General features: G+C 40.5%; 3 protein-coding genes across 4 annotated transcripts in view; 2 read left to right on the plus strand and 1 right to left on the minus strand.

Annotated features, from left to right (window-relative positions):
* Window positions 1-945: 945 nt before the first annotated feature.
* On the plus strand, window positions 946-9,386 carry masp2 (MBL associated serine protease 2). Of its 2 annotated transcripts, none has more exons than XM_030768168.1 (11): window positions 946-1,028; window positions 1,406-1,622; window positions 1,946-2,123; window positions 2,857-2,988; window positions 4,596-4,792; window positions 6,174-6,321; window positions 6,684-6,802; window positions 6,918-6,996; window positions 7,236-7,361; window positions 7,451-7,525; window positions 7,781-9,386. In XM_030768168.1, exons 1-11 carry the CDS (start codon window positions 1,021-1,023, stop codon window positions 8,560-8,562), a joined length of 2,061 nt encoding a protein of 686 aa, XP_030624028.1. In that variant the 5' UTR covers window positions 946-1,020; the 3' UTR covers window positions 8,563-9,386. The 2 variants fall into 2 exon arrangements, with proteins under 2 accessions (XP_030624028.1, XP_030624029.1); XM_030768169.1 differs by having other exon boundaries at window positions 973-1,028; window positions 1,448-1,622.
* A 3,656-nt stretch (window positions 9,387-13,042) lies between these two features.
* On the minus strand, window positions 13,043-16,505 carry dffa (DNA fragmentation factor, alpha polypeptide). Its single transcript, XM_030767699.1, has 7 exons — window positions 16,455-16,505; window positions 16,251-16,354; window positions 15,390-15,548; window positions 14,875-15,023; window positions 14,575-14,764; window positions 14,066-14,196; window positions 13,043-13,252 (listed from the first exon to the last, which is right to left on the minus strand). Exons 2-7 carry the CDS (start codon window positions 16,342-16,344, stop codon window positions 13,043-13,045), a joined length of 933 nt encoding a protein of 310 aa, XP_030623559.1. The 5' UTR covers window positions 16,345-16,354; window positions 16,455-16,505.
* Window positions 16,506-16,756: 251 nt separating this feature from the next.
* pex14 (peroxisomal biogenesis factor 14) overlaps window positions 16,757-24,894 on the plus strand; it is a 56,874-nt gene continuing 48,736 nt past the window's right edge. The window contains exons 1-2 of the mRNA XM_030768557.1: window positions 16,757-16,820; window positions 19,505-19,549. Of these exons, the coding sequence (XP_030624417.1) occupies window positions 16,785-16,820; window positions 19,505-19,549 (81 nt within the window). The 5' untranslated portion in view covers window positions 16,757-16,784. The remainder of the gene's footprint in view (window positions 16,821-19,504; window positions 19,550-24,894) is intronic.

A 24,894-nucleotide genomic window follows, 5' to 3' on the forward strand; every position in this document is an offset into this window, starting at 1 on the left:
TGCTCGGTAATTACCACTGCAGCGTCAAAAGTAATTAAAAAAAAAAGGCGCAGGGCAAGCGCACGCGATGTGCGAGTGGAAATATGACGTTCGTAGCTGTCCTGCAACAGTCTTCCCACTCTTTTTGCCCTTCACTTCCTTTTCACCGTTTTCTATGAGTTCGTAAGCGGATGTGACATGTGACTTTGTGAACGCTATCGTTGCATTGGTGTGATTTCTTTAGTGTAGGAAACAAAGATAATTTTAGATAAATTCTTTTGAGTCTCGGCCTGGTTCACAGTTGAATCTTTTTCTAGATGTTAGTCAATTTCTCTGTCCAGACCTGAATGAATCCAATTTAAAAATTGGACTGGCATGTGAATTTCAAAATTGGATTGGTGTGAAAGAACTTGTTTTAGACATTTTTTTTAGTAGCAGAGTCCATTTGCAGCCTTTGGGATAACAGTTTGTTTCACCGTCTGGATAGAAACCACATTTCATTTATTACGGCACTAATTCATATTGTAATGTTATTCTTTTAATTAGTAGGTTATTCCACCTTAGAGTAGACTGCAAATCGAAATAACAAAGGGGTCTTGTCATTCAAATTATGTGTGCTATCCATTTTCGTTGATAAACTGAGAAAACAAAACTGACTAAACCACACGGTACTACTGGTCTTTTAGCTCATGAAGTATTTCAGTCTCGGTTTCTGAAACGAAACAGTTCATGAACAACAGTCTAACAGGGCAGTTCAGACCAAATGATCGTAACGATTCTGAAGCACAAACATGCATTTCTCCTCCATTTATTCTTACAGTACCCTCGTCACAAAGATCGGTTATTCAACAAGAGAGGAATGGTCTTGGTCAAGAAAACGTCAGTTATCAGCAATCAATAGAATTCTGTCCAGCCACATCGGCTTGGTGTTTGTAATTGCGAAGCTATTGGTTCATTAACCTGGCGTGCATTGCGTAGCAGAGGTAGTTGTAACATGTGACGAGAAGCTAAAGTTAGTAGGCTAACCTTACATTGAGAAGCATGGAGAGGTAAGCACACTTTCAACTGAGTAATATTTATTCTCTTTACTTGTAGTGGCTATTAAAGGCACAATCCTTACGACCAGTTTTTCTGTTATGCCACTGTGGAAAACAGGTTGCTTGGGCCGAGAACATTTAATCACTTTCACATTCTTTGCGCAAGTGCTGTGATTAGTTTGTCTTTAAAATCAGTTCGCTGTTTTGAAATAGAAATCAATGTTTTAAAGCTAAAGTGCCTTTAACAATGAAGAGAAGTCAATATTACCAGGTCTTGTTTTTTTAAAGGGAGTTTTGCTTACCTGGTTGTATTCCACCTCTTGCAAACAGTGATATTGATAGAATATCCACTCCAGTGTGGTCAATGGGACTACCCTGCTTTTTTTCAGCATTGCACTGGTTGTGGTCTGTCTGCTACCTTTTTCATCTAGTTTGGAACTTCATGGACTGTTTGGTAGCTTTACATCTCCGAATTTTCCCAACGTCTATCCCAATAACAAACATGTAACATGGAATATCACAGCCCCAACTGGGCACAGACTTAGGCTCTACTTTGCTCACTTCAGCCTGGAGTCTTCCCTACACTGTGAATATGACTACTTACAGGTAAGCTCCCCATCTCCATTTTACTGGAGAAACAATTAGTAACAAATTTGGCCAACTTTCTGTCTGTTACTTACCTATTTAAGCAATGAGGTTCAATGAAAGAGATTAATACAATCAAACAGTTGTGCTGTTGCATCATTGTGTTGTGAAAGAACTCTCAGTCTGAGAGGTTGGAAATTTCTTCTACCTGATTAATTCCCATGCTCGGAATTAATCCCATGCCCACCCCCCACCCCCCAAACCTTTTCACTCCTCTACCCCCTGCTACGTCTCCATCTCACCCTTTCCTGGTCTTTTTTCCACATGGCCTCTGATATTGACAGCTGTTTTCCGAGGGAAATGAGACGGTTCGGTTTTGCGGTGAGGAGCAGAAAGATTATGACCATACGCCGAAGAATACCATCTTTTACTCTACCACCAACACCATGTCTGTGATCTTCAGATCAGATTACTCCAACGAAGGCAGATTCACAGGCTTTCAGGCTTTTTACTCAGCAGAAGGTAGTGTAGACTGAAGCCCCTCTACACTGATCCTAATCTAAACATTACTAACTTGGTATTCTGGCATTGATAACCTGGTATTCTAGAATTACTGACCTGATATTCATTTTTTATGTTCTTAAAACCAAGAGATACTGCATTACAAATTTTATAAGATTGTTTTGATATATGTGGTATGTAGTGTGTTATGACCAGGATGTTAATGATGTAATAAAGTATTGTACTGAGGTTCACACTTATGTCTTTCAGCTCATTATATCCAGACAAAAACCCTTTCTGTTGCAATGTTCAGATGTCTGTTTAATCTACCATGAAAATGCAATGATTCTTTTGCTATCCAGTTATTCTTTAATGCACTTACAATTTCACCTTCTTTCGTAACTTCACATTTACCCGTATGCTATAGCGATTCATGCCCATTCCTAATTTTCAATTTGCTGAACTACAGGACTATTATGCTTTAAAATAAGTTGTTGCAGTAACTTTCTCATGAGGTCTAGCACCTCATCAGAACAGAATAATTTTACTGGAGTACTTTGGGGTGATATTAAAAAAAAAAAGTACCACAGGTCCAGATTTAGAAGTTATACCAATGTCAGCTAAAATGCTTTGGCTAAACTGTGAAGTGCTGGAGTCTACCTCTGAGGGAAAGAAAGTGAAACCTAGCTGCACTGATGCTAATCCTGGCTTCTCACTCTCTCTCTCTCTCTCTTTCTCTCTCTCTCTCATACAGACATAGATGAGTGCCTAAGTACTGTGGATGGAGAGCCTTTGTGTGACCATTACTGCCACAATTACATTGGGGGCTATTACTGCACTTGCAGGTTGGGATACCAGCTCCATGCTAACAAAAGAGACTGCACTGGTAAGGTTAATACGCAATGACAACATGGACACTAAACAGGAATTCAGACATGTTACAGAAGAAGTGATGTCCTGTATAGGTTTTATACAAAAGTAAATCACATGTGTCATTTCCATGTCTTGACATTGATGTCAGCTTTCAGTCTTGAAGATGTCTTTAGTGGCAGTATGTGACATGCTAATTATGCTGTAACTTCATCATGAAAGAGACTGTGAGTTTAAAATGTAAACTCATCTCAAATGACATTTTGTAAAGACAGACCATTAGAAAAATCTCTCTTTTGCTGCATTTCTCTGTATTCAAATAGCAAATAAACGTTAATTGATAAATGCCTGCTCTCGAACATTACTTTCTAAAATCCTCCAGTGTGGTGTAGGCACACACCAGTTTGAGGCTAGTATTTACAGTTTAGCAAAACAAAACGAACTTTGGCCGTTTCGAGCACACAGCGGTGCATTTAGACACAAACAATGAGATGGTATGTGTAAGCCAGACCATCGTGGCACAGACTAATTCAGGCCACAGTTACGTCGGCTGGTTTCATGGGTAGCCCCAAACCACAAATCACCAACAATCCTGTCAACAGCTGGTGATTGGGATTGCAGGAGCTGTAATCGAGCAGGAAATAGAGCAGCAAAAAAAAAAAGGGCTAGGTTTTTATTGGCTGACGGAGGGGTTGACAGCACATTATATTGACTGCATTTACTGAGGGATGGTAGCTCGAGTTCTGTACCTCACAATGCTCTCTATTTTGTTGAAAGCACACAAACCTGCCTTAACAATAGGTTGCGTTAGCCAAAAACTACTGTTGTTAATGTGGTAATTATATATATATATATATATATATATATATATATATATATAATAGAAAAAACATGTCGTTATTTATTTAAAAAAAAATGTTGCAGTACAGGGGAAGAGGGTTCTCTGTTCTGCATCTAAGGCTCAAGCTTGTTAACAATTCCGTGCGTCAAAGGAGCCTTATCGAAGTTGTCTGGGTCTGTAGCAGTGTGCCACTGTACCAAGCAGTTGATCTCTGTCACTCTGGTTGAGTCTGGGCTAATTAACACTGGCTCCTGAGGGAAAGAGGCTGTGGAGCACAGAGGAAAATTGATACCTGTTCGCAGCTCTAATAGTGTAGTGATGGTGGGTAATTAATCACAATTACCAGCTCAGACATGCCTCTTAATTGTTATTCTTTGCCAGAGAGGGAAAAAATGACATCACATGACATTATGAAAGGAACAGATAGAAACGATGACCTGCGTCTGAATTTCCCTAATCATATGAATTACCTCACCTCCGCCCCCTTCAGACAAGTCTATCCATTTAGTCCACTTTCAGACCACATCTGCTTCACTTGTGAATAAATGAACCAGTTTGCAGAAGCAAAATTCGCCCATTATCCCATAATGGTAAGAACTTGTGTGCCATTAGAGAAAAGCCATATCAATAGCACAACTAAAATAGCCCACTTCAAAAAACAAACACCACAACAAACACAAGAAAAACACGTTTGTTTTGCTTGCTCTCCATGGACAAAAAGCGTCAGAACAGCTCTCCTCTATTTATAAATGTATCTTTCCTGTTCTGCTTTACCCCCACAGTGCATTGTGGCGGTCAGCTGCTGACAGGAAGGTCAGGAGAGCTGACCAGTCCGGAGTACCCAGGTGCGTATCCTAGGAGCAGCGAATGTGATTACATGATCCACTTGCTGGAGGGTTTCCAGGTGGCCTTGGACTTCCAGGAACCATTTGACGTGGAAACTCATCCCGAGATTCCTTGCCCTTATGACATCCTTAAGGTTAGCTTTCCATCAGCCTGCAGGTGCCTGTAATAGATGAAGGTTACTATAACAAAACTGAGTGAGCACATGAACACGAACCATGAACAGAAACCTGATGAACACAAACTATGAACACATACAGGTGACCATAATGAATCACAGGGAGCATGGGGGGGGGCTTCACAATGTTTGGGAATGAGATTAGACATATTGTCCACTGCTGCCCATTGTGAGTCAGTATCTTTCATTATATGTTTTCCACTTTCTCAAGAAATTTTAGCCTTTCCTATTTTGCCCTGGACTATGTAATCTGAGCAAATAAACCATTAGTCTCCATAAAGGCGTTCTGGACACACATGATGAGCATTCATATGGTTAAAGTGCTCGTTTAAAGAACTATGATGCATCAACTTACACAGGGGACATCCTTTTTTTATAGACAATGCAGTGACCTCAGTCGATGTGAATGAGGGAAGCACAAGCTTCCACTGTCACACAGTGTCCCACTGTCATTCATTTGTCTCTCCAAATCACTTCTTTTTTCTTATTTAAACCTTTGACTTCTCCCTTTGACCTCTGCCAATCATTCTTATTTATCTTTGACATATCCTGAACACTTTGACCAGGTTTTGGCCCCAGTCTGCCATTGCAGTATCCCCACATGCAATTCAGAGTTTTAATGTTTGTCATATAGATAAGAGCAGCCACACATCTTCAGCAATGGCCAGTTTTTCAGATGAACATTATTCGTCTACAAATACGGGTTTGAAACATGTGGAAGTGTGTCGGGGGGGAAAAGCAATGTTCTTGAAGAGAATGTTTACAAACATTGAACTGAACATGAGGAGGTGTTCCTTTATCAAATCCATTCCAATTTGTTGCCTGAAGGGTAAGGATGCAAAAAAGAAAGGTTTAGTAAATTGGGACAAGATCAATCATTCAAATACCTAAATTAAACCTTTGTCTTATTATTGTTGTATGAAATAGAGGAAAAGCAGCAGATGATATCGAGCTAAGCGATTGAGTTACATTTGTAAAGGCACCAGTCACTGACGTTTTTGTTTGACCTTTCCCTGATCAATGTGTAAAAGCATTTCTAGTGTTTCGTTTGTATCCTCCAACCTCTCTAAATCAGCACAGAAGTCTTCATCAGAGGGTGTGCTGATAACAGTTCCACTCTCCAAAGCATACCAATCAGTCAGGTGAACGCTGTGAAAGAATGAGCAATATATTCTCCCACACGCTCCCGCAAATGCTCCCAGTTGTCTCCCCGCCCCTCCACCTCCCCGGAGACCCACTCACATACTGCTTCCCGCATATATTGAGACCTCAGCATTTCTTCATCAGCTGTTGGGCTAATCTGCGTTTTGTTGTCTTTTTTTTTTCTTTTTCTTGAAAGATCACAGCAGGTTTGAGAGAGTACGGCCCATTCTGTGGGACGACCCCACCCGCCAAGATCGAAACAGGAACCCACAAGGTGCATGTCACCTTTCGGACTGACGGATCAGGGAAAAACAAGGGCTGGAAGATAAAGTACACTAGTACAGGTAGCCCAGATTCCGCTATCAGCTTTATGTCATAAGAGCTTAATGATCACTGACTCCTGAGAACATCACTGTGGTATCATTATGCAACCAAACATATAGAGTAATCCTACTGACTGAGCTGAATATTGATAGATGAGCTGCCATGACTTGGTTTCCATCCATCTTTTTTCTTTTTTCTTTTTTTTGTTCAGTGCTTAAATATGAGGGTTGCCAAATGGAACATTTTAAACCTAATATATTCAGTAGGGTATGAAAATTTTTACTGTTTATGAGAAAGTTAATGGGCCGATTCCTCCAGAGCATGTTTGAATGTTTAACATCATTAGTAGAAATGTTTGACGGTTAATGTTCTTCTCTTTCAGCCAAGCCTTGTCCAAACCCCGTGGCTCCTCCACATGGACACATACACCCCCAGCAGTCTGTCTTCATCCTCACAGATACCTTCAACGTCACCTGTGACCTGGGTTATATGATAAATCTGGTGAACTGTTTTTTTCTACTTTCTTTGTCTCCATATGGGATTTGAAAATGCATTTTCTCTTTTGTTGTTGTTGTATGAGGTTAAGTTGAACTATACTGACTTTTTGTTTCTTTAGGGAGAGGAACTTTTGTCCTCCTATCAAGCAACTTGTCTGAAAGATGGGTTCTGGGACGGTCCAATGCCTGTCTGTACTAGTGAGTTAGTAAAGGAATTTGAACTTTTAACTCAAAACCAGAGTATTGTGCAGTGGTCAAGAAGTTACTGAAATAATTTGAAAAGTCCTTTAAAGGTGCACTTTTGGAGTTGTTCTCTGTATGCAGAAGGGAATTAAAATCATAATAACTATGGTGAATTGAATATTCTGTAAACATTAACATAAAAAGATGTTCACCCAATCGAGTTTATCTCTGTTTTTTTTTTTTTTTGGTTTCAGTTGTTGATTGTGGAAGTCCTGATGAAATCTACAATGGCAGTGTAACTTTCTCCTCCACCATATACAAGTCAGTCATTCAGTACTCCTGCAATGCTCCTTTCTATGTCATGAACGGCAACAGGACTGGTGAGAAACTACATTTGTCTCATTTCTAAACTTGAGTACAGAGTGGAGCAAAGATAGAAATCCAGTCCATTACATGCTCTTTGACTCAGGAATCTATACCTGTGCACATGATGGTTACTGGAGAGACGCTCTGGGCCGGAGACTGCTACCAGAATGTGTACCAAGTTAGTAAACCAAACGTTAGTCTGTCCTCCATCACTGTTTCATGCTTGCCAATCCGCCAATCATTCCAGTTTTATGAAACAGAAGTGTCAGATCACATTAATGCGGATTATTTTGGACTTATAATCATCATCTACATCTAAATTGGTATTCGATTTAAGAGGCAAGTGTTTGAAAGCACCAAAATACACTTAAGTGGATTCAAAAATAGCTTTTCTTTTAAGTAACAGATGTTTCCAACTTCTCAATCCCCTAAGCCTGTGGCAAACCTCAGTCTGGTAAACTGTCTCGAGTCATTGGAGGGGAGAGGGTGGAAAAGAAGGAGATCCCCTGGCAGGTGATGGTGCTAATGGGTGGCCGATTCAAAGGTGGTGCTGCTCTCATCAGCGACGACTGGGTCCTAACTGCCGCCCACGTTCTGCAGGGCCACGGGGATGTCTCCAACCTTCAGCTCAGAATGGGACTGGTTAAAATGAAGGAACAAGGTGCTGTGGTAGGCCTGCCTGAAAAAGTCTTCCTCCATCCTGAGTACCACCATGACGGAGTTAACTTCAACCACGACATCGCTTTGATCAAACTAGAACGTAAGGTGCCTGTGAATGCAGCAGTCATGCCGGTGTGTCTGCCTGGCAGAGAGGAGAGGTTCCAGCTGAGGGCCGATGATCTGGGTAGGGTATCTGGATGGGGAGTGTGGAAGGAGACTGTCCGGAGGACTTCTCCTCATCTCCGGTATGCAGAGATACCTGTCGTTGATTTTGGAGTCTGTAAGACCAAGTATGACTCCATAGACACAGATAAGGTAAAGCTGACTGTGACGGAGAACATGATCTGTGCTGGAGTTCCAGAAGGGGGTGTAGATTCCTGCGAGGGGGACAGCGGAGGACCCTTTGTGTTTTATGACAACACAAACCATCATTGGTTCATTGGAGGCATTGTCTCCTGGGGTTACCAGTGTGCCAAAGCAGGACATTACGGAGTTTACACCAAAGTGAGCAATTATCTGCCCTGGATTGAAGAAACAATGGCAACAAACCGTTAATGTTTTGCAAATATAATTTTGTTTAATACTTTTGTGGCTAGACTGACCTTTAATGGGTTTGTGTTCAGACGGTCGTGCCCTTGTTTCTTTCATTTACTTTAAAACATTCAGAACACGTGAATACATGTTATGAGACAAGCGAAGTGAGTTATAACCACCATCAGTATTTAGAAACAATCATTCCTGTGGAGAGCTTTAGCATAACCAAGAGCCACTTGTTGCATTCGTAATGTGCTTTTGAAAACATTGGAATTAATGCAGAGGTATTGTTTAAAAGTCAAATGAGCTACCTCTCAGACTCACGGCCAAAGCATCATACTTTACAATCATTTAGCCCTCATGAATAATGCATCTGAACTAACACTGTTTGAGTCGCCTTCTATCAACACAGCCTATAAAGGTTTTCTCGGTTTCGCTGTAATTGCCTCTCCAGTGTCATTTTGGTCTTGTATAGGGGCGCTATTGTTTTCATAAATACTTCTCACTACATCTAGTGCCTTGGCATAAGAACTATAATGCCATGCAGACTAATCGAGGTACAAGACCTCTGCAGCTTAACTGTGCCCTACAGAGACGAATAAAAACTACATAAAAAAAAGAATTGCTGGAAAGATGATGGATTGTTGTTAGAACGTTGGATTGTTGTTAGAATTATAGTTTGTCAGGTGTATTGTACCATAAAGTAAGGCAAATTGTCTTCTTCAGTTCCTGGCGTATACTCTACATATTAAATCAGGATTATGAATATGAAAATGATTGGATTTATTTGTAAAACATGTAACTTTTTAAAATTTCAAATTAAAACTGAAAGCATTTTTCAAAAGCACTCAGAAACCACTCCAATATTTAAAGGAGTTTTTTGTTCATATTTAATACTGTTTGTCTTTATGTAGTGACCATTCCGCAAAAAAAGGAAATTTTAGAATAAACACAACGAATGTGCCTTGATATAGATACAAAAAGTGTTTGAAATGGAGCTCGGTTAGAGAGAGAGAGAGAGGGACAACAACACTTTTCCATGAGAAATTCTTTGCAGTTAGGGTAACATAGGTGGCCGTGAAATATGAAATATGTCATTTTCCTCACTGATAGCTCAGAGTGATAACATACAGTATGCCCCTTGGATTTTGTCATCCTGAAATAAACCACTCCTATCAGGCTGGAAATACTTCACCATAAAATGAAGGCAATCATTCAACATTTCTTCACCTTTTAATGACCTGTTGAAGCCTTCACAGCAAGCACTCAGTCCTGTAGTCGTCTGTTGGAGTTTGTCCCACTTACGACCGTCCACTTGTCTGCACAGACTGAAGGATGACTCATCTGACCAAATGATCTTTTGTCCAGTGCTCTGTAGACCACCAACAACATGATCTCTGCACTGTTTTATGTGCAAATGTACAGGTATAATAAGAATCTGATGCACCTAAACCTGGCCGTGATATATGTGTTCTGTGAAGCTCTCGATAGTCTGAAACCTGTCTGCTCAGGTCCTCAGATTGATATTTGCAGCTGTCTGATTCAGGACTGCTGATCCGTTTTGCCTGACATCTCAAGATCCAGGGCAGGGACATCATGGTCCAAGAGACAGTGCTCTAAACCACATCTGACCCTGACTGAAAATGTCTCTCCCTCAGACTTCTATGCCAAACATCACCTTTGCTGTGGTTTCTTATGAAATCTCACCAAGTTGAGCAGTTTATTCATGGAAACTCCTGCCATAATCTGACCCAACCATCACCTCTCCTTCAAAGTCATGGAGATGTCTTCCTCTAGCCGTGGTAACTAAAGCACAGGGAAAACACATGCCGATGGGACGCTTGATATGTCTCATTTACTCAAGTGTACCTTTAATTTGGGAGTTACTGACATAAAACCTGCTCAGTGTGTATAAATAATGGAGCAATGGTCTTCCATGATACCTGGCTTTGGTTCTTAATGTAGAAATTGAACATTCCTGGAGGCTGGGTGAACATGAGTCAGAGATGGTGTGCTTGCCTCTGGCTAAGAGCTAACTCAATGCTGTGAAGGCCAGTGCAATTTCAGTGTCAGATGCTCTAAGGGGGCTTGTCCATTCCTGGACACTGACCCCAGATGTGATTAGATACTGACATTCAGAGGGGAAGGATATATCTTCTGACAGGTTCTCTGGTATTCTCACTATTCCTGTGTGGTCTTCTGCTGTACCAAAATGCACAAACAAAAAACTGCTCAAACCTAAACCGTTCTCTTAAAATATTCAAATACGAAAAAAAACCCATGTGATTCTCTCAATTGGCATTGCTATGTGAAAAACAGGAACCATCAATCAAGATTTATTCAAGGGATGTTTATTAGTTACTGAAGATGTGCATTTTCCCTCCTTGAGGATGAGCTACTCTTCTGTATAAAAACTAGATTCTGACAAAACTTCACATTTTTTAAGTAGCATTGAGGGATTTCAGAATTGGGGAGAGTTTTTAAAGTGTCTACACCTTCACTGTATTTAAACCATTTTAATCATATTTAATCATATTTCAGTCATTTTATTATTTGAGGAAAAAGACAAAAAAGCAAGAGACAATACTTCTAAGAAAACCACAAAATCTTACATGGTTGTCTTTCAGTTTCTTTCAGTCTCTTCTGAGTGGCAGACATGCTCATGTGGAGCTGAGTGAGACAAAAGACCTGATTAGTAACGGTACAAACGATATTCCAAAGTCTTGCAGTTTCCTCTTGACAATGGGTAGGTTTCCTCAGACTCTTTTTTTCATAGTTTGTTAGATAGACCAACTGCAGAACATCCACTAAACGCCACTCAGAGCAGATGTGAGCTCATTATGTTGTAAGATCGAGCAGTCTGCTCAGGAAAACAAGCATTGCTGTTTTAACAAGACTGTTCCCATATTACTCCGATGAATGACTTTTTTTTCCCTGAATCCTGGGTTTGTCTCATTACAGATAGGGCATCCGGCCTTAGTTTGTTATCTGGCCAATAGACGTGGACCACATCTGCATATGCACTGGCTCTGATGAGTCAGGTCCTCGGTAACAAGCTGAAAACATGAACCTGTGAATAAAAACACAAATGATCTATGGGCTTTGAACACAAGGTCGTTTTATTGTACAAATGTCATGCCTATTGCTAAGACAATTTTGAGTGTTTATGACATGTTCCCTTTAATTGAGCCAGGACTGTGAAAATGGACTCTGAATAACTACAGAGAAAAAGAAGGCCATTACATAGAGTGAAACCAATTCATGCAAAACAGAAAAAATATACACTTAGTCATTTTGCTCAAAGGGCTTTCAAATATACAGACATACAAAGTAATGCAAGGTATGTCCATAGGTGCTGGGGACAATGTAGGAGACTCTTAAAAAGCGTATCCCAAACAATGCCCGTGGCCACAAGTGTACTGCTTTAAACATCAAACTATCCATTTCAACACAGAAATTTAAAGGATCTACAAAGCATTGTTTTCTTTCTACTATTGCTTCTTTGCTGAAAAGACAATAAATATTTGTCTTTCAAATGCAGATGAAACACTGAACACAGTAAAAATAATAATAGCAATAATTCATGGAATGCTAAAGAAAAGAGGAATACTCTATAAACCTCCTTCAACACTATAATTCAGAAAATGTACTTTCACTCCATTTCTAAGCGCAATCCTTATTGATGTGGTAAGCAACACTTGTCATAGCTGGCACTCACAAAGTCTGTTACATACAATATACAATGTATTTCATCATAAAGAAAACTTGGTGACAAAATGTATGGCAGATGCATTAGTAAACAGTTAGTAAAAAAGTTTCCTAACTTTCAAATTCTTCTCCCATTCTTTCCATGACCAAATATAACAGGAAAGTGATTTACTCCTCCGAGCAGTACTCTAGACAAAATTCTACATGGAGAACTGGTCTTTATGCTTCCATTTGCAGTCAACATGTGGACCAGTATCACTGTATACTTGTGTCTTATCACCAAATTGTAAACAGCACCACATAAACAGGAAACATGCTCCAGTGTACATTCTCCGTCCACTTTATTAGAAACTCCTACCTTGCATCTATACCTGCTGGCCACTTTAGGAGGTATAGCTACCTCATATGTACATTATATAATGTACAGTTACAGACTACAGCCCATCTCTTACCATGCAGAATCTATCATTGCTCGTCGTTAATACTTGTCGACATACCAGTTCTACATCCAGTATCTAGTTAGTGTCACTGCTGAGTTGAGAATGGTCTGTCACTCAAAGAATATCCATTCGACAGCCGTCCCGTACCCAGAATACGATCACTGATGAAGGACTAGAGGATGGCAAACACAAACTGTGCATGGCAACAGATGGGCTATAGTCATTAACTGCTCACCAACAAGGTGCACCTACAAAGCATGCGTTTCTGATAAAGTGGTCGGTGAGCCTATGTTTTTGGAGAAACACTATGTTATACACAGCAGTTCTGTTAGAAGAAGAATGCATCATTAGTGTTATTTGCTGCGTTTGGTTTCTGGCTGGTTGTTCTTGTCTGTCTGCACAGGACCACTCTTCTGAGAATGGGTACTGAGAGACTGCAGAGCCTGCACCTGCTCCAGCCGTCTGCGCAGCTCCTCCTCGCAGGCCTGTACCAGTACAGACGTCCTCTCCAAGTCCCAGCCCAACACCTGCATCATGGCTTCTGTACCGTGCTTCACCACCATCTACACACACACACACACACACACACACACACGTTACACTACCTTATATACAGGAGAAAGAGTCCAGTCTGGGGCACAGCTCTCAGCAACATCAATAATCAGACCAAACTGCTACACAACTGTTAAAACTGAAATACATCCCGATTTACTCAAAATTCACAAGCTTTAAATTATACTTATCAACACAGAGACCAAATAAACACAAATTTTACACAAAAAATGTACGTTGGCTAACTCATATTTCTTTAGACAGAGGTATACATGACTCACCTTACAGAGAAACAAGACAGAGGTAACTAACCAAGACAAACACTGTCTAGACTCTGGACTGCTATCATATTTAGATAATTTTATCCTAGACTCTAGTTCACACCCTTTGAATTTATTGCATTAACATCTTACGTTTTTTTCATCAGAGTCAACCACATGACAGATCTAGCGTTAAGATGATCTCTTTACGTTAAATCTAGATGTCTCCGGTTATTGGAGTCATCATTTACGTTTGCTGTTTGTGTTATTGAATTTATCATTTTGACATGAGGTAGAAAACATTTTAACAATGTATTAATCAAAGTCAGGAATGACTGAGCAGTTGCTTGTCCATCAAAATATACATGGGTCGACAGTCTTTCCCTGCTCCCCATGTTAGGTAATGAGGAGGGACAGCGCCACCATGTGGAAAGGAGCTAAAAACACACTTCAGTTTCAACATAAACAACTAAGACAAAAAACCTTTAGAGATTTCAATAAAACATACCGTGTTTATCTCATCTACTGATTTACAGCAGCTTGAAATCAGAAGAGAAGAAATACCTGCAGTTCCTCATTGGAGATTCTGGTTTCAGGACTTGTCTTGCCTTTCAGAACCATCAGAGTCCGTGAGCTGAACTCCGATACTCCGTCCACTTCAATCCCATCAGTCTCATCCATCATCACGCTGTCATCTGAAAACAAGCTAGAATCAGCCCTCTTACATGACGTTACTATTCAGACTAGTCAAAAGAAAGACTACAGATTGTTTCAAACCAAACTATTTCAGTTTAATATGGTGTCACCAAGTGTTACAGAATGTTGGAAGAGAAAGATTTTGCTTTATTTTCCGAAGACGGTAAATATGGGGGTATCAATAAAAACAACATCAAAAAAACTTTAGCGACAACACGACAGCACCACCTACAGTCATTTCTGCTGAATTAAAAAAAAAATCAACTGAAATATTGAAACAGTCTACACTGTAATTCAGTTTACACTATATATAGTCTACACTCAAGATTTTTAAAATCATTTTTAAAGATATTTTTGCCCTCTCTACAGGCACGTACCATCTTGTTGAGCGTCTTCACTGCCTTCCTTCTCCACGGTCTTTAAATAGAGCTGTAACAGTTCCCTGGACTGCCTCTCCTCTTCCCTGCGGTCCAGTACCATCAGCAGCGTGTCCTGCAGAGATCGGGTTTTCTGCTCAGAGAACCCCAACGCTGTGGCCAGGTCTGGGCAAGGTGCATCCACCAGACTCTGAAAGAAACACACAGATGAAACATGTAGGCATCCATGCTAAAGTATTTCCTAAATCAGTGGTTAAAACCAATCATGTGCGATTTGTGAATGATTTGGTTGGCTCTTACCTGTAGATCTGTCTCAGACATGAGTATAATGCTGGCCAGGTCCTGCTTCAGCTGGAGGGCCAAACTTTTCCAGGCTTCCATCCCAGAGTCCACTTCAACGTCACCCAAGTCTACAGACTCTCTGCTCAGCCAAGCGGTGCCACCATCAACTACAGCCAGCAAGAGACTTTCTGACTCAGTATTTCCATACTTTCCAGTTAAGTCAGTAATAAACTCAGATTAGTTCATTTTTTGTAGGTGTCTTCAAATGACATAGTTTCATTAAAAATTCTTATTGAAAAGAATTCAGCACTGTCATATTAAAAGGCTAAATCACCATCGGTTTTTCTTAGATTATGTTCAATCAAAACTATTTAGACTATACTGTAAAAATTTACTTCGTGATAATTCAGTTATGGTAAAAATTTGTTTAGAGTGTTATCAAGGCAAAAAAATATTGGGAAAATGTTGAAAAAGTTTTGAAAATTACAAAAACGTCAGCGTGTGTCTGATCAGACGAAACCGCACTTCCATACCTCTGTTAGCAGGAGCCCACACCTCTTTTTCATTCAGTAGCATGAATTTGGTGTTAGAGGGCAAACACAAAAAATAGGCTTCATCAGCAACGATGGTGCCATCGTCTTCTAGGACAACGGAAACTGATTCACTAGGACCGAAGCCAAGTGTCTCACTTCCTAATGATGAAAAAGGGACAGGATGTGTTAAAACGAGACATTATACAGCAGACGAACGATTGACTTCAAAAAGTATGGGTGTAGTACGGAATGTCACTCCACAACATTACACGGTAAATAAGAAGGACAAATCCTTTTGTAAACTGTGGAGGGTACGGCGTGTCTGGGACAGGAGGGGAGCAGGGCAGCGAGGAATGTATGGAGGGGACTAAGCTAATTTCTGAAGACAGTCATTGTTTTGAGCAAATACAGTTTCCTGCGTGTCGTGCTGAAACCTTAATACGTGTCTAGGAATGTTTGGCGTAGACTCACAACTCGGGAATTGCAGTCTAGGAATGAGAATGAGAAGCCTGGGTGTCATGTTCTGTAAGAACAAGTCAGCGCTTGTATTGAAGCATACGCCACCTGAACACCGACAGCTGAAATGTTACAAATTCCTGCTGCAGAGCCACTGCAGCACAAGTTACTAGTTAACATTGATCAAGAGAAAAGAAAAAGAAAATAAAAAATATAGAAAAAAGAAATTGTACTGGCCGATACGCGTAGGCTACATTACGTTAACTATGATACATCGGCCGTAATTGTCAGGAGCAGGTCCAAATTTATTGGCCAGACCAGAGAAAATGATCTCTGCTCTAACATTTAAATTAGAATGGACAAACTGTTAAGGTTTTGTCAAATGACACGTGTTATTTACCTTACCTTTAATTTTGAGTTGATCCAGGGAAGGTACCACCAGTCCATATGACTTCTGCCGCGTGAAATTACACACCTTACACGGTTTCAACTCTGCCATCGCTGTATAACTAAAAGTTAACAAAATATTATTACAAAGGGTTCAAAACAGCACTAACTTGTAACTCCTGGTTTCGTTTCGGTGCGTTTAAATGCAGACGGGGGAACTACCTTTTGACTCCTGGGAAGTGGAGTGAGTTAGGATTGCATGGGACTCCCTTTCTTTTTGCTTATATAGTAGATAACGAAAACTGCCTCAGTTTTTACATTTACCCAAGTAATACAGATAAATGCCTTAAACTTTGATTTGATTTTCTATGCTGTAAAAAGCGAAATGCCAAAAAGACATGCATGAACTCTTGGTGTCCTGTTCATCTTCCGCGTTAAGAAAAATGTGACGCTTGGAGGAATCGTCAAATCGATTACTGGACCTATCTCAGGCAAAAGTGGTAGAACTTGAGTTCATCGATGAATTGCTAGCTAGCTCACAGCTCGAAGAAAATGGCATCCTCAGAACAACCTGATCAACAAATCCAGGTAGCTAGCCATTGATATGGGCGTTGATGTTCATTTCTATTCAGTTGTAATAAATTGTTTTGATTACCTCAGAATTCATGGTGCATCGACATTTTACCGGTGTTAAACCTGGTAGTCAGTGGTTTGAAAAAGTTTTTGCTAGCACGCTAGGTTGCCAGCTACCTAATGTGTGTCTCACCTAGTTATCGTTTTTGACAGGTGCAGGCCAGACAGTGACTATACAGACCATTAACTAGCATGCTATTCAAAAATGCAAAAAGGGAAAAAACTTTTGCATAAACCAGTTAAGATAAAAATAATTAGTCTCTCTTAAAATTGGCATCTGCTCGACATTGAGCCAGATGTTTAGGTTAACCTAGCCAGCTAGCTATATTTGCACTCTCTTGAAAGTGTATGGAGCAAGCTGGCGCTTCGTTTTTGCTGGTTAGTTGCAAATCATCAGACGATGTTTGTCCTCTCCACTTTGACCATTGCATATGCTACACGTTGGACTGTTGTCACTGTGTCATTCGCAGGCTTGGATCTTCACTAGACTAAATTCAGTGTTTTGTGTTTCCTAATGTCAACGAAAGATTTTGTAGATTATATTTTTGTTGTAGTAATTGTTAAAATGCCTCCAAACAGAGAAGTCTAGAATCAAATTAAATCACGGTCGTCCTATCACAACGTATTAAATGGGGCCTCGTGCCGAAAAATGTGAGTGGATAAAAAACAGTAAATGTTGTTTAGAAGCTAATATTTTTTCAATTATATCATTATATCCTCAACTTTTGACTTTACTTAGATTTACTTAGCGTTTATCTCTTAAGAGACCATAAAAGTCATGTTATGGCTGAAATACACCTCTCAGTCATTTTTGTTAACAACCCATTAGCCTGTAGCAGCCAATGTGCACCAAGTGTTTTGATCGTCGAACGTCAAATGAAAATGATGTGGCCGTAGTTATTATTTCATTGCCCTAATGCATGGTCTCTTATCTTTTTTTCAGTTAATGAGCCTGCACTGTTGTATAGGAGTGTCCTTCATTTTATTTAAGGGTTACTTGCCTTCAGACATGAAGTGTTAGATCTGTCCATTGATTAGAAAAATCTGAAATGCCAAATTTTATTTGAAATAAGCCTCCAAAGGAAATTTGTGCAATACAGTTAAATGCCAGCACTTTTCTTTGTATACCTGAGGAAACAAGGGAGAGTGAGAAAGTGTGGACATAGGTGATGATAATGGATGATATCAGGTTGTGCAATTGTGAATATCAATTTTGCAAAACTATCATGATACATGCATTTTAGAACAAAGCTACCTAAAAAAGATACCTAAGAGTGTCGTTAGCATAACAGATGAGGAGAGGCATAGCCACTGCTGTTTGAATTGTGCTGAACACTGACAGTGTTATGTTCTGAAGACACTGAGTAGTCATTAAAACACCTAGAAACTGAAAGTAGTCATGGAGGAAATGACAGTGGCCTAAATAGTGCTGATAACCACTGGGCCCTGTTTACCTGAGCAGGTACCCTTGTCTCTCAGCACTCTGCTTAAGTCATGAAATTATTAATACCACATGAAAGTCCTCCTGCTGGCTCTCCATGACACAGTGGACTCAGTCTACTTTTAAATAGTGTAACAGTTAACACATGAGTAAGAAGTTTTCAATAAACTAAGATGAACGTTTTCCTATGATATATTATTGAGGTCCGCACACCTTATTTTGTCTGCTCTTTTTCCACTCCTCACCGCTGAGACTTTGTTTTCGGTTATTGGTGTCTGAGTTTGTGTTTGGAGAGCTACTCGCTAAATTGGAATTGGCTTTCAGCCTGAGGTCATGTGTGCTGGTGCTCTGTTACACTGAAGAAAGATTTTCAGGTTCATGACTGAAATCCAACAACTCGGTGAAACCAAAGAAAGCTTGTCCTTTTTGTGAGACCTATCATATTTTGCGGTGCTGTTATTACAGTATGACAAAGGCAAACAGTTTAACTAGCATGTCATAAAAAAAGGGAATGAAATATTCCGCAGCACAAATGAAAACAGATGGTTTGAAAAGGATACAGTGCATTCTGACTCATCTGGGTTGGCCGAGGGAAAGAGAGAAAGAAAGGATGAGAGACAGAAAGAAAGGAATTGAGAAATGAGGCCAGAGAGACAGACTAATGTTATAAAACAAGTATTAAGAGGAGCAAAATCAATTCACCTTAGATTTACTCTCCTTAGACTCAATGTCTGCATATTCCAATGTCTGCTAGGCTTGTTTGACAAGGCTAAATCAGTCTCAATGTCTAATTTGGTCCATAAAGATTGAATAAATGACCAGTGCACCATTTTACTCCTAATACTATTTGAATGGACAGGATGTGCTCAGTTTTAGACATGCTATGCATTTTCTGGTATAATGAATATTTTTTATGTGGTATCCTCATTGTTTTTCATTTGGATGATGTTTTTGTATGATTTTGCTAATTGTTGCGTGCTGTCTGCATGAAGCTGAGAACTGATTTTTGAATCACATGTTGATAAGCTTTATGTTTTCACTCAGGCTTTTGCTGTCATTATATTAATATGCTGAATATGCAGTGTTTGCATTGGATTGGCAGGATTTTGATTTTATCCTGCTAGGAGGCATTGTCTGATGTAGGTTCTCATTGTTGCCCCTAGATGGCGATCTAATGCAAGAATACTATTTTTTCCAGAATGACTCTCCTATCAGAGAGGATGCCCCTCCACGGGAAGCCCTAGTAAGTCCTCTTCTATTCGGTTCTTTTTTTTTTTTTTAGATCTTGTCTTATCAGAAAACAAACAAAAAAAAAGTGCTCATGAATTTTTTCTTCTCCTCTATCTTTAAGTGGATCCCTGCCTTTCAAACTACCACAGTCATTCCTGCCAATGGCATAATAATTCCTTTCATCCAACATATTCCTTTTTCTTCAAACTTAATGAGTTTACCATGCATCCACCAACAAACAATAACAAATGATAGCTAAGTAAAGGCTTGTGTTTGTTTTTGCTAAATGAATCTACTTTTGTGGGTTTTTAGATAACTAAATGTTTTTTTGGTCTAAGAATAACATTAAAAATAGGTTTGAAACTCAACGATGTATTTTTTCAAGAAAAAATTGAAAAGATGGAGAGACAGCTCACTATATTTTTGAAAAGTATCATCACGTTCTGAAGAATATTATTGTACCAAGTCATGTGACTAAATGTGTTTGTGTATTTTTAATAATCATTGGCAGATGACTGTTGTAATAAAGAACTAAGAAATGTCAGTGAGTGAGAATGCAGGGAGGGAACTGAAGCAGTATTAGGTGATACAGTTGTAAAAAAATTTGTGGTCTCTGACAGCGGTGACTCATTGAACTATGGGGTTTTTTGTTTTAGGACAAAATAGAAACAGTTGTGTTTCTGTCAGAAGTGTCTCTGTTCATGTGGTGAACATAACTGTTCGCTCCATTTTTGTAAGAGGGGAAGTTTTGTTTTTTTTTCCTTAATAGAAGTTTTGGCTTGCTTGGCCTTAGTACTCAGAATGTTTCTTATGATACATTTTATTGTCTTCAGATGGATAGTTTTTGTATTGAACTTAGAAGTAGTTTAATGTAATTTCATGCCATATATACTGTCAAACCATGCTTAAACATTTGAAGAAAAAAAAAAAAAACGTAGATGATTAAAGCTTTCCAATTTCTTAACTGGTTGACAAGTGCCTTTTTTCCCTTCCTTTTCTCTTTTTGACGAGCTGCTCTTTCCCAGTTAAGTGGATTATTACAGTGCTGGATAATTCACGTCACAAAGCATTATTTGGATGAGGTGAATAATTGAAATCTGTGTCTGAACGGATTTGATGTGGATGAGAGGAAAGGGACTAGTGGCATGGTTGGAGGGAGACTTGGGATGGGGGGGGGTTTGGAGGGGGGGAGGCAGGGGAAAGGGTGCGTGTAGAGGGGGTGTCACTATGGGGACACCAGTCACGTTAACAGGTTTTGACTCACCTCGCCAGACGGGCGTCCCTCACTCACCGCCCCTCTCCTCGGTGGCAGGCGGACTGGCATGGGGGGCGTGCCAACGTACCGGCATGCCTGTGTTTGAGCCCTAGCAGGTTTGGACCTGCTCTTCGCTCTGGATTTGCCATTCGGCGTCCAGCGCCAAGCGCCTCAAACCTCTGTGCCTGCCCCCAGGGGGCTGCCCTTCCCACTCGCTCTCTCCCTCTTTTCCCTTGTGTCCCTTTCTCTCTCTCTCCTCCTCCTCCTCTGTCCACAGTATCAGGAGAGCATCTATCGTGGGTTAATCAACCCTTTGTGTGTTTTGTTTCGACTTAGTGTGAAAAATCTCCCTTAACAAATACACAGGCCTTTATTTTGCCAATACGTAGATGCCGCTATGTCATGTTCATGTGTATACCTTGCAGAATCTTTTCCCTGTTTGGTGTAGACATAGAAAAGCTTGTTTGTTTTTTTTTTAACTCAGAGATGAGTGCTATGCTTAAGGCATCTCTGTCTCACTGATAGTGCTGTGTGTGTTGTGTATGGGGTGTACAAGCCTGTGTTGTGCTCAGTAATGCTGAGTATAGCATCATCGCAGACTCCGCGGGATGGACTCCCAGGCTAGCTTTGCCTGCTGGGTCTCCACCGCACGCCCCAAATATCACTGGCCTCCTGTTGAAAGAGTGTAGCCACAGAAACAGAGGGAGGAGGTAAAAGGAGAGAGAGAGAGGGAGGGGGGGGGGGGGAAGTTGTCAGAAGAACATCCCGGTCTCGCTGCAACTTCAAAAGCTCCCCCTTCCCCAGGATATTAAGCGACTGTGATGAAAAATTTAGCAAGCGTTAAATAAGGCGCTTTGAAGTGATCTGTTTTGGCTCAGCAGTCTCAGAATTTCCGGAGCCCCTCTGTTATCACCACCACACTGAAAAAAAAAAAAAAAAAAACCCCTCCACAAAAGCCCAGAAATCGGGGGGCTGCCTGACAAGATGCCAACGTTAACATTACAGCCAGTGGCGTCGGCCGGGAGTTTGGCTTCTCTCTCTCTCTCTCTCTCCCTCCCTATTCCCTTTCTTTTCTCCTGCTTTTTCTGCTCCCACTCCGCTGTCACCCCTTGCCTTTGAGTCATGCTGAACATCTGTTACTCATATGTTAGTTTTGAAAATAAGATTTCATCTGACTGGGGAACTGCTGTAACACAATAACGATAGCAGGAAGTGTCGGGGTTCGCTCGAAACAAAGCCAACGAGTTGGCCCTCCGTATAATCGTTAGGAAGATTAGGAACTCGGCCATATCAGGCATTTTCAGGATGATGGCATTTTGTTTGAATTCTGGGGATTCTTGTACCGAACCCTCAAAGTTAATTATTCAGAGAGTATGAGGTGATGGTCTATTACGACTCCAAATGGCTAAGTTCTTCACACGTTCGAAACTCAGCTGCAATTTAGTTTGCCAAGGGAATCCTCCTTGAGCTTTTCCTTCTTTCCCTTCTGCTCATTACTTTAATTGTAATTGTAATCCGTTATTGGAGTTGTCCGCAGTAAAGGAGAGTTATGGTCGGTGCGGGGCGGGAGCCACAGAGATATTTCATGATTATTGGAGAAGATGGTCACTAGGTGGCAGCGAGCGAGTTCAGCTCTGCCGCCATTATGGCGAGCGGGACTCAGCGTCAAAAAAACCCAGTGTACGGACTCAACCTCTGACAGCCACACACTGGTCAGAGACAGAGTAAAGTCACAGTGCATCAGCTTTAAACTGTAGCCTCTGACTGACTCAGATTACTGAGCGCTTTCCTTCCAAGACAAAGTTACATTTGACATTACCTTTATCCCTTTAACAGATTATTTTATCCAAAATGACAGGCCTGTATAACTCTGGAGCACACAGTGTGGAAATGGTTTTTGTCCCTGTCAAAAGGCAGAGGGAGGCATGTACCTGTTTTCTTCATGAATTCAGAGGTCTGGGCTCTTTATGATATTCTTTGGATACATAAAGAGGAGAAGAAATGAAGGGAAGAGTTGGGGCAGCGTGTCAGCAGGTTGGTTGAGCATATTGACGGTGTTGTGGAGTGTCGATCTGGCGTCCTGGGCCCGTGGATCCTGTGGTTAATGACACAGGAATGGCCTGCTGCTTTATTGTTGCTGTGTTGCATTTTTTTTCCCTCCCCCCCTCTTTTCTTTCGTTGGCCTCCTCAGAGGACTCTGTATGAATTCTCACTGTCACGTCCAAGGACGAATTGTTCACAGGGTCAGCTAATTGCTTTTATGATTATGATTTCACGTCAGATTTATCGTGCGTGCTCGCGGTACTACTTCAGGTCCGCAGTTACCAGACTCAGAAAATGAGTCGACTGCTTCTGGCTTGGACTTTTTAAGTTCGGGTCACGCTGTTTTTTTTTTTTTTTTTTTGACTCATTACAACAGATTAGAGGTGAATCATCCTGTGTTTTTTTTCCTGTAAAAGCCTCATCTCTCTCTCTCACCAGTGCCTCCCCTGTGCGCCACAGTTTTTGTTGCAGTGTTTTTTCTTTTTCTTTCCCCTCTTTTTTTTGTGCCATTCATTCCCCTGTCATGAACTTTTGTTTGTTTACTGGTAAGGGTGTTTCGCAGTGAGACTGGAGGATGACACAAACCAGAATTCTCAGCCTCTTTTTTGAACTGTTAAATGTCTGTGAAATCCCTTGTTCTCTCTCTGACTCTGCAATAATATATTGTACGACTGAATTATTTTAGACACTTCCATACCCCCCCCCCCTCACCCCGACTCCATCACCCTCCAAAATTGTACAGTGCTTGCTTTGTGATGTCCTCTTTTTTTAAAAAAGGATGAGTTGATAGAGATGAGGGAAGACCAGATTTCATTATTCTGTGGTTTTTTTGGTCTTAAGTGTTCCCCTGGACCAGATCACTGGAGTCGAATCTCCAGACGCCAAACTCCACAGATTTATGGGCAGGACATCTTCCCACATGAAAGGACCGTTTCCTTTCAGTCTTCTTTTTTTTTTAAACGCAGAAATGATTTTTATTTATAATCTCTGCTTGGATTTCAGTACAGAAATACTGAATCATATTCTACCCCAATCCTTGTACATGTTCATAAATCTTTCAGTGAAAGTCTGATGTGTTTAAATAAGTAGAATTCTTAAGAATCTCTAATCTTTTAGTCACATGTTCAAACAGAGCCTTTGTCGAGTTGTTAATTTACTAAGACTGTTTGCCCATTTCCCACACTTTATTGAACAAGCATTAGCCACATCTCTTAAGAGAGTCACAGAAGATATGACTTCATTTGTTGCATCTAAAAACAAACAAACAAACAAACAAACAAATAAAAACCTTAGTCTCCTCACTGTAATTACCAGTAATGATTTTGCGCATGAATTGGAACCCTAGAACCTAACAGCACGTGTCTCATAACTGGATATATTCCTGGACTTCAGATTGTCCTAAAGAATAGCTCACAGCGTGAACAGGAAAGCACCGTTTCTTAGTTTCAGGATGAGCATTCTAGTAATGCTTTTATTTATTTTTTTTCCCCCCCAAATGCAACTGATACTGAGCTGTTTTACACATCTGCTGTACTGATGCTAATCGGGCCCCCAAACTCTGACTTGAATAAAGGATATTGGTTACGTGGAAAGAGTGGAGAGTACTCCAGTCTAGGGAATGGTTTTGTAAAAAAAAAAATCTTTCTAAGTCTGAATGACAGACTTGCCTCTGCTTCAACTGTTTTTCTGCTGACCATGTCTTTCTGAGTTTCTGGACGACTGGACTGCCTGTCCTCAAACATGCAACATTTTAATAGAATGTTTTAGGGCCCTGTGGGAAGGTCCAATTAGATTTGTCAGATGAGTCAAAAGCTATCAACATGAGAGAGGGAGAGCTTTGGGTGACTCAAAGACCAGCGTGTCCCTGCTCTTTCTTGGCTGATTCACCGCTAAATGGCCACCGCTTCTCCCCTCATACAGGAATGTTGTTCCCCAACCCCACCCTCTCTCTGCCCCACCCTGTCAGCACCTGTCTGTTTTTGTTCAGAACCTGATTGTCACTTTGTCTCCATGGTCACTCTAAGAATAAATAGCTAATAAGGAAGACACTCATTAAAAAT

This window comes from Chanos chanos, chromosome 3, assembly GCF_902362185.1.
Source record: "Chanos chanos chromosome 3, fChaCha1.1, whole genome shotgun sequence".
Lineage (NCBI taxonomy): Eukaryota > Metazoa > Chordata > Actinopteri > Gonorynchiformes > Chanidae > Chanos > Chanos chanos.

Bases quoted from the DNA above. Each gene is read 5' to 3' on its own strand.
- masp2 (XM_030768168.1), top strand. The intron at 4,793-6,173 runs GTTAGCTTTCCA...TTTTCTTGAAAG, and splicing joins GCCCTTATGACATCCTTAAG to ATCACAGCAGGTTTGAGAGA. The intron at 6,997-7,235 runs GTGAGTTAGTAA...TTTTGGTTTCAG, and splicing joins TCCAATGCCTGTCTGTACTA to TTGTTGATTGTGGAAGTCCT.
- dffa (XM_030767699.1), bottom strand. From the start codon at position 16,344: ATGGCAGAGTTGAAACCGTGTAAGGTGTGTAATTTCACGCGGCAGAAG. The intron at 15,024-15,389 runs GTATGGAAGTGC...TGCTGGCTGTAG, and splicing joins GTGGGCTCCTGCTAACAGAG to TTGATGGTGGCACCGCTTGG. The intron at 14,197-14,574 runs GTACGTGCCTGT...GCTTGTTTTCAG, and splicing joins TGAAGACGCTCAACAAGATG to ATGACAGCGTGATGATGGAT.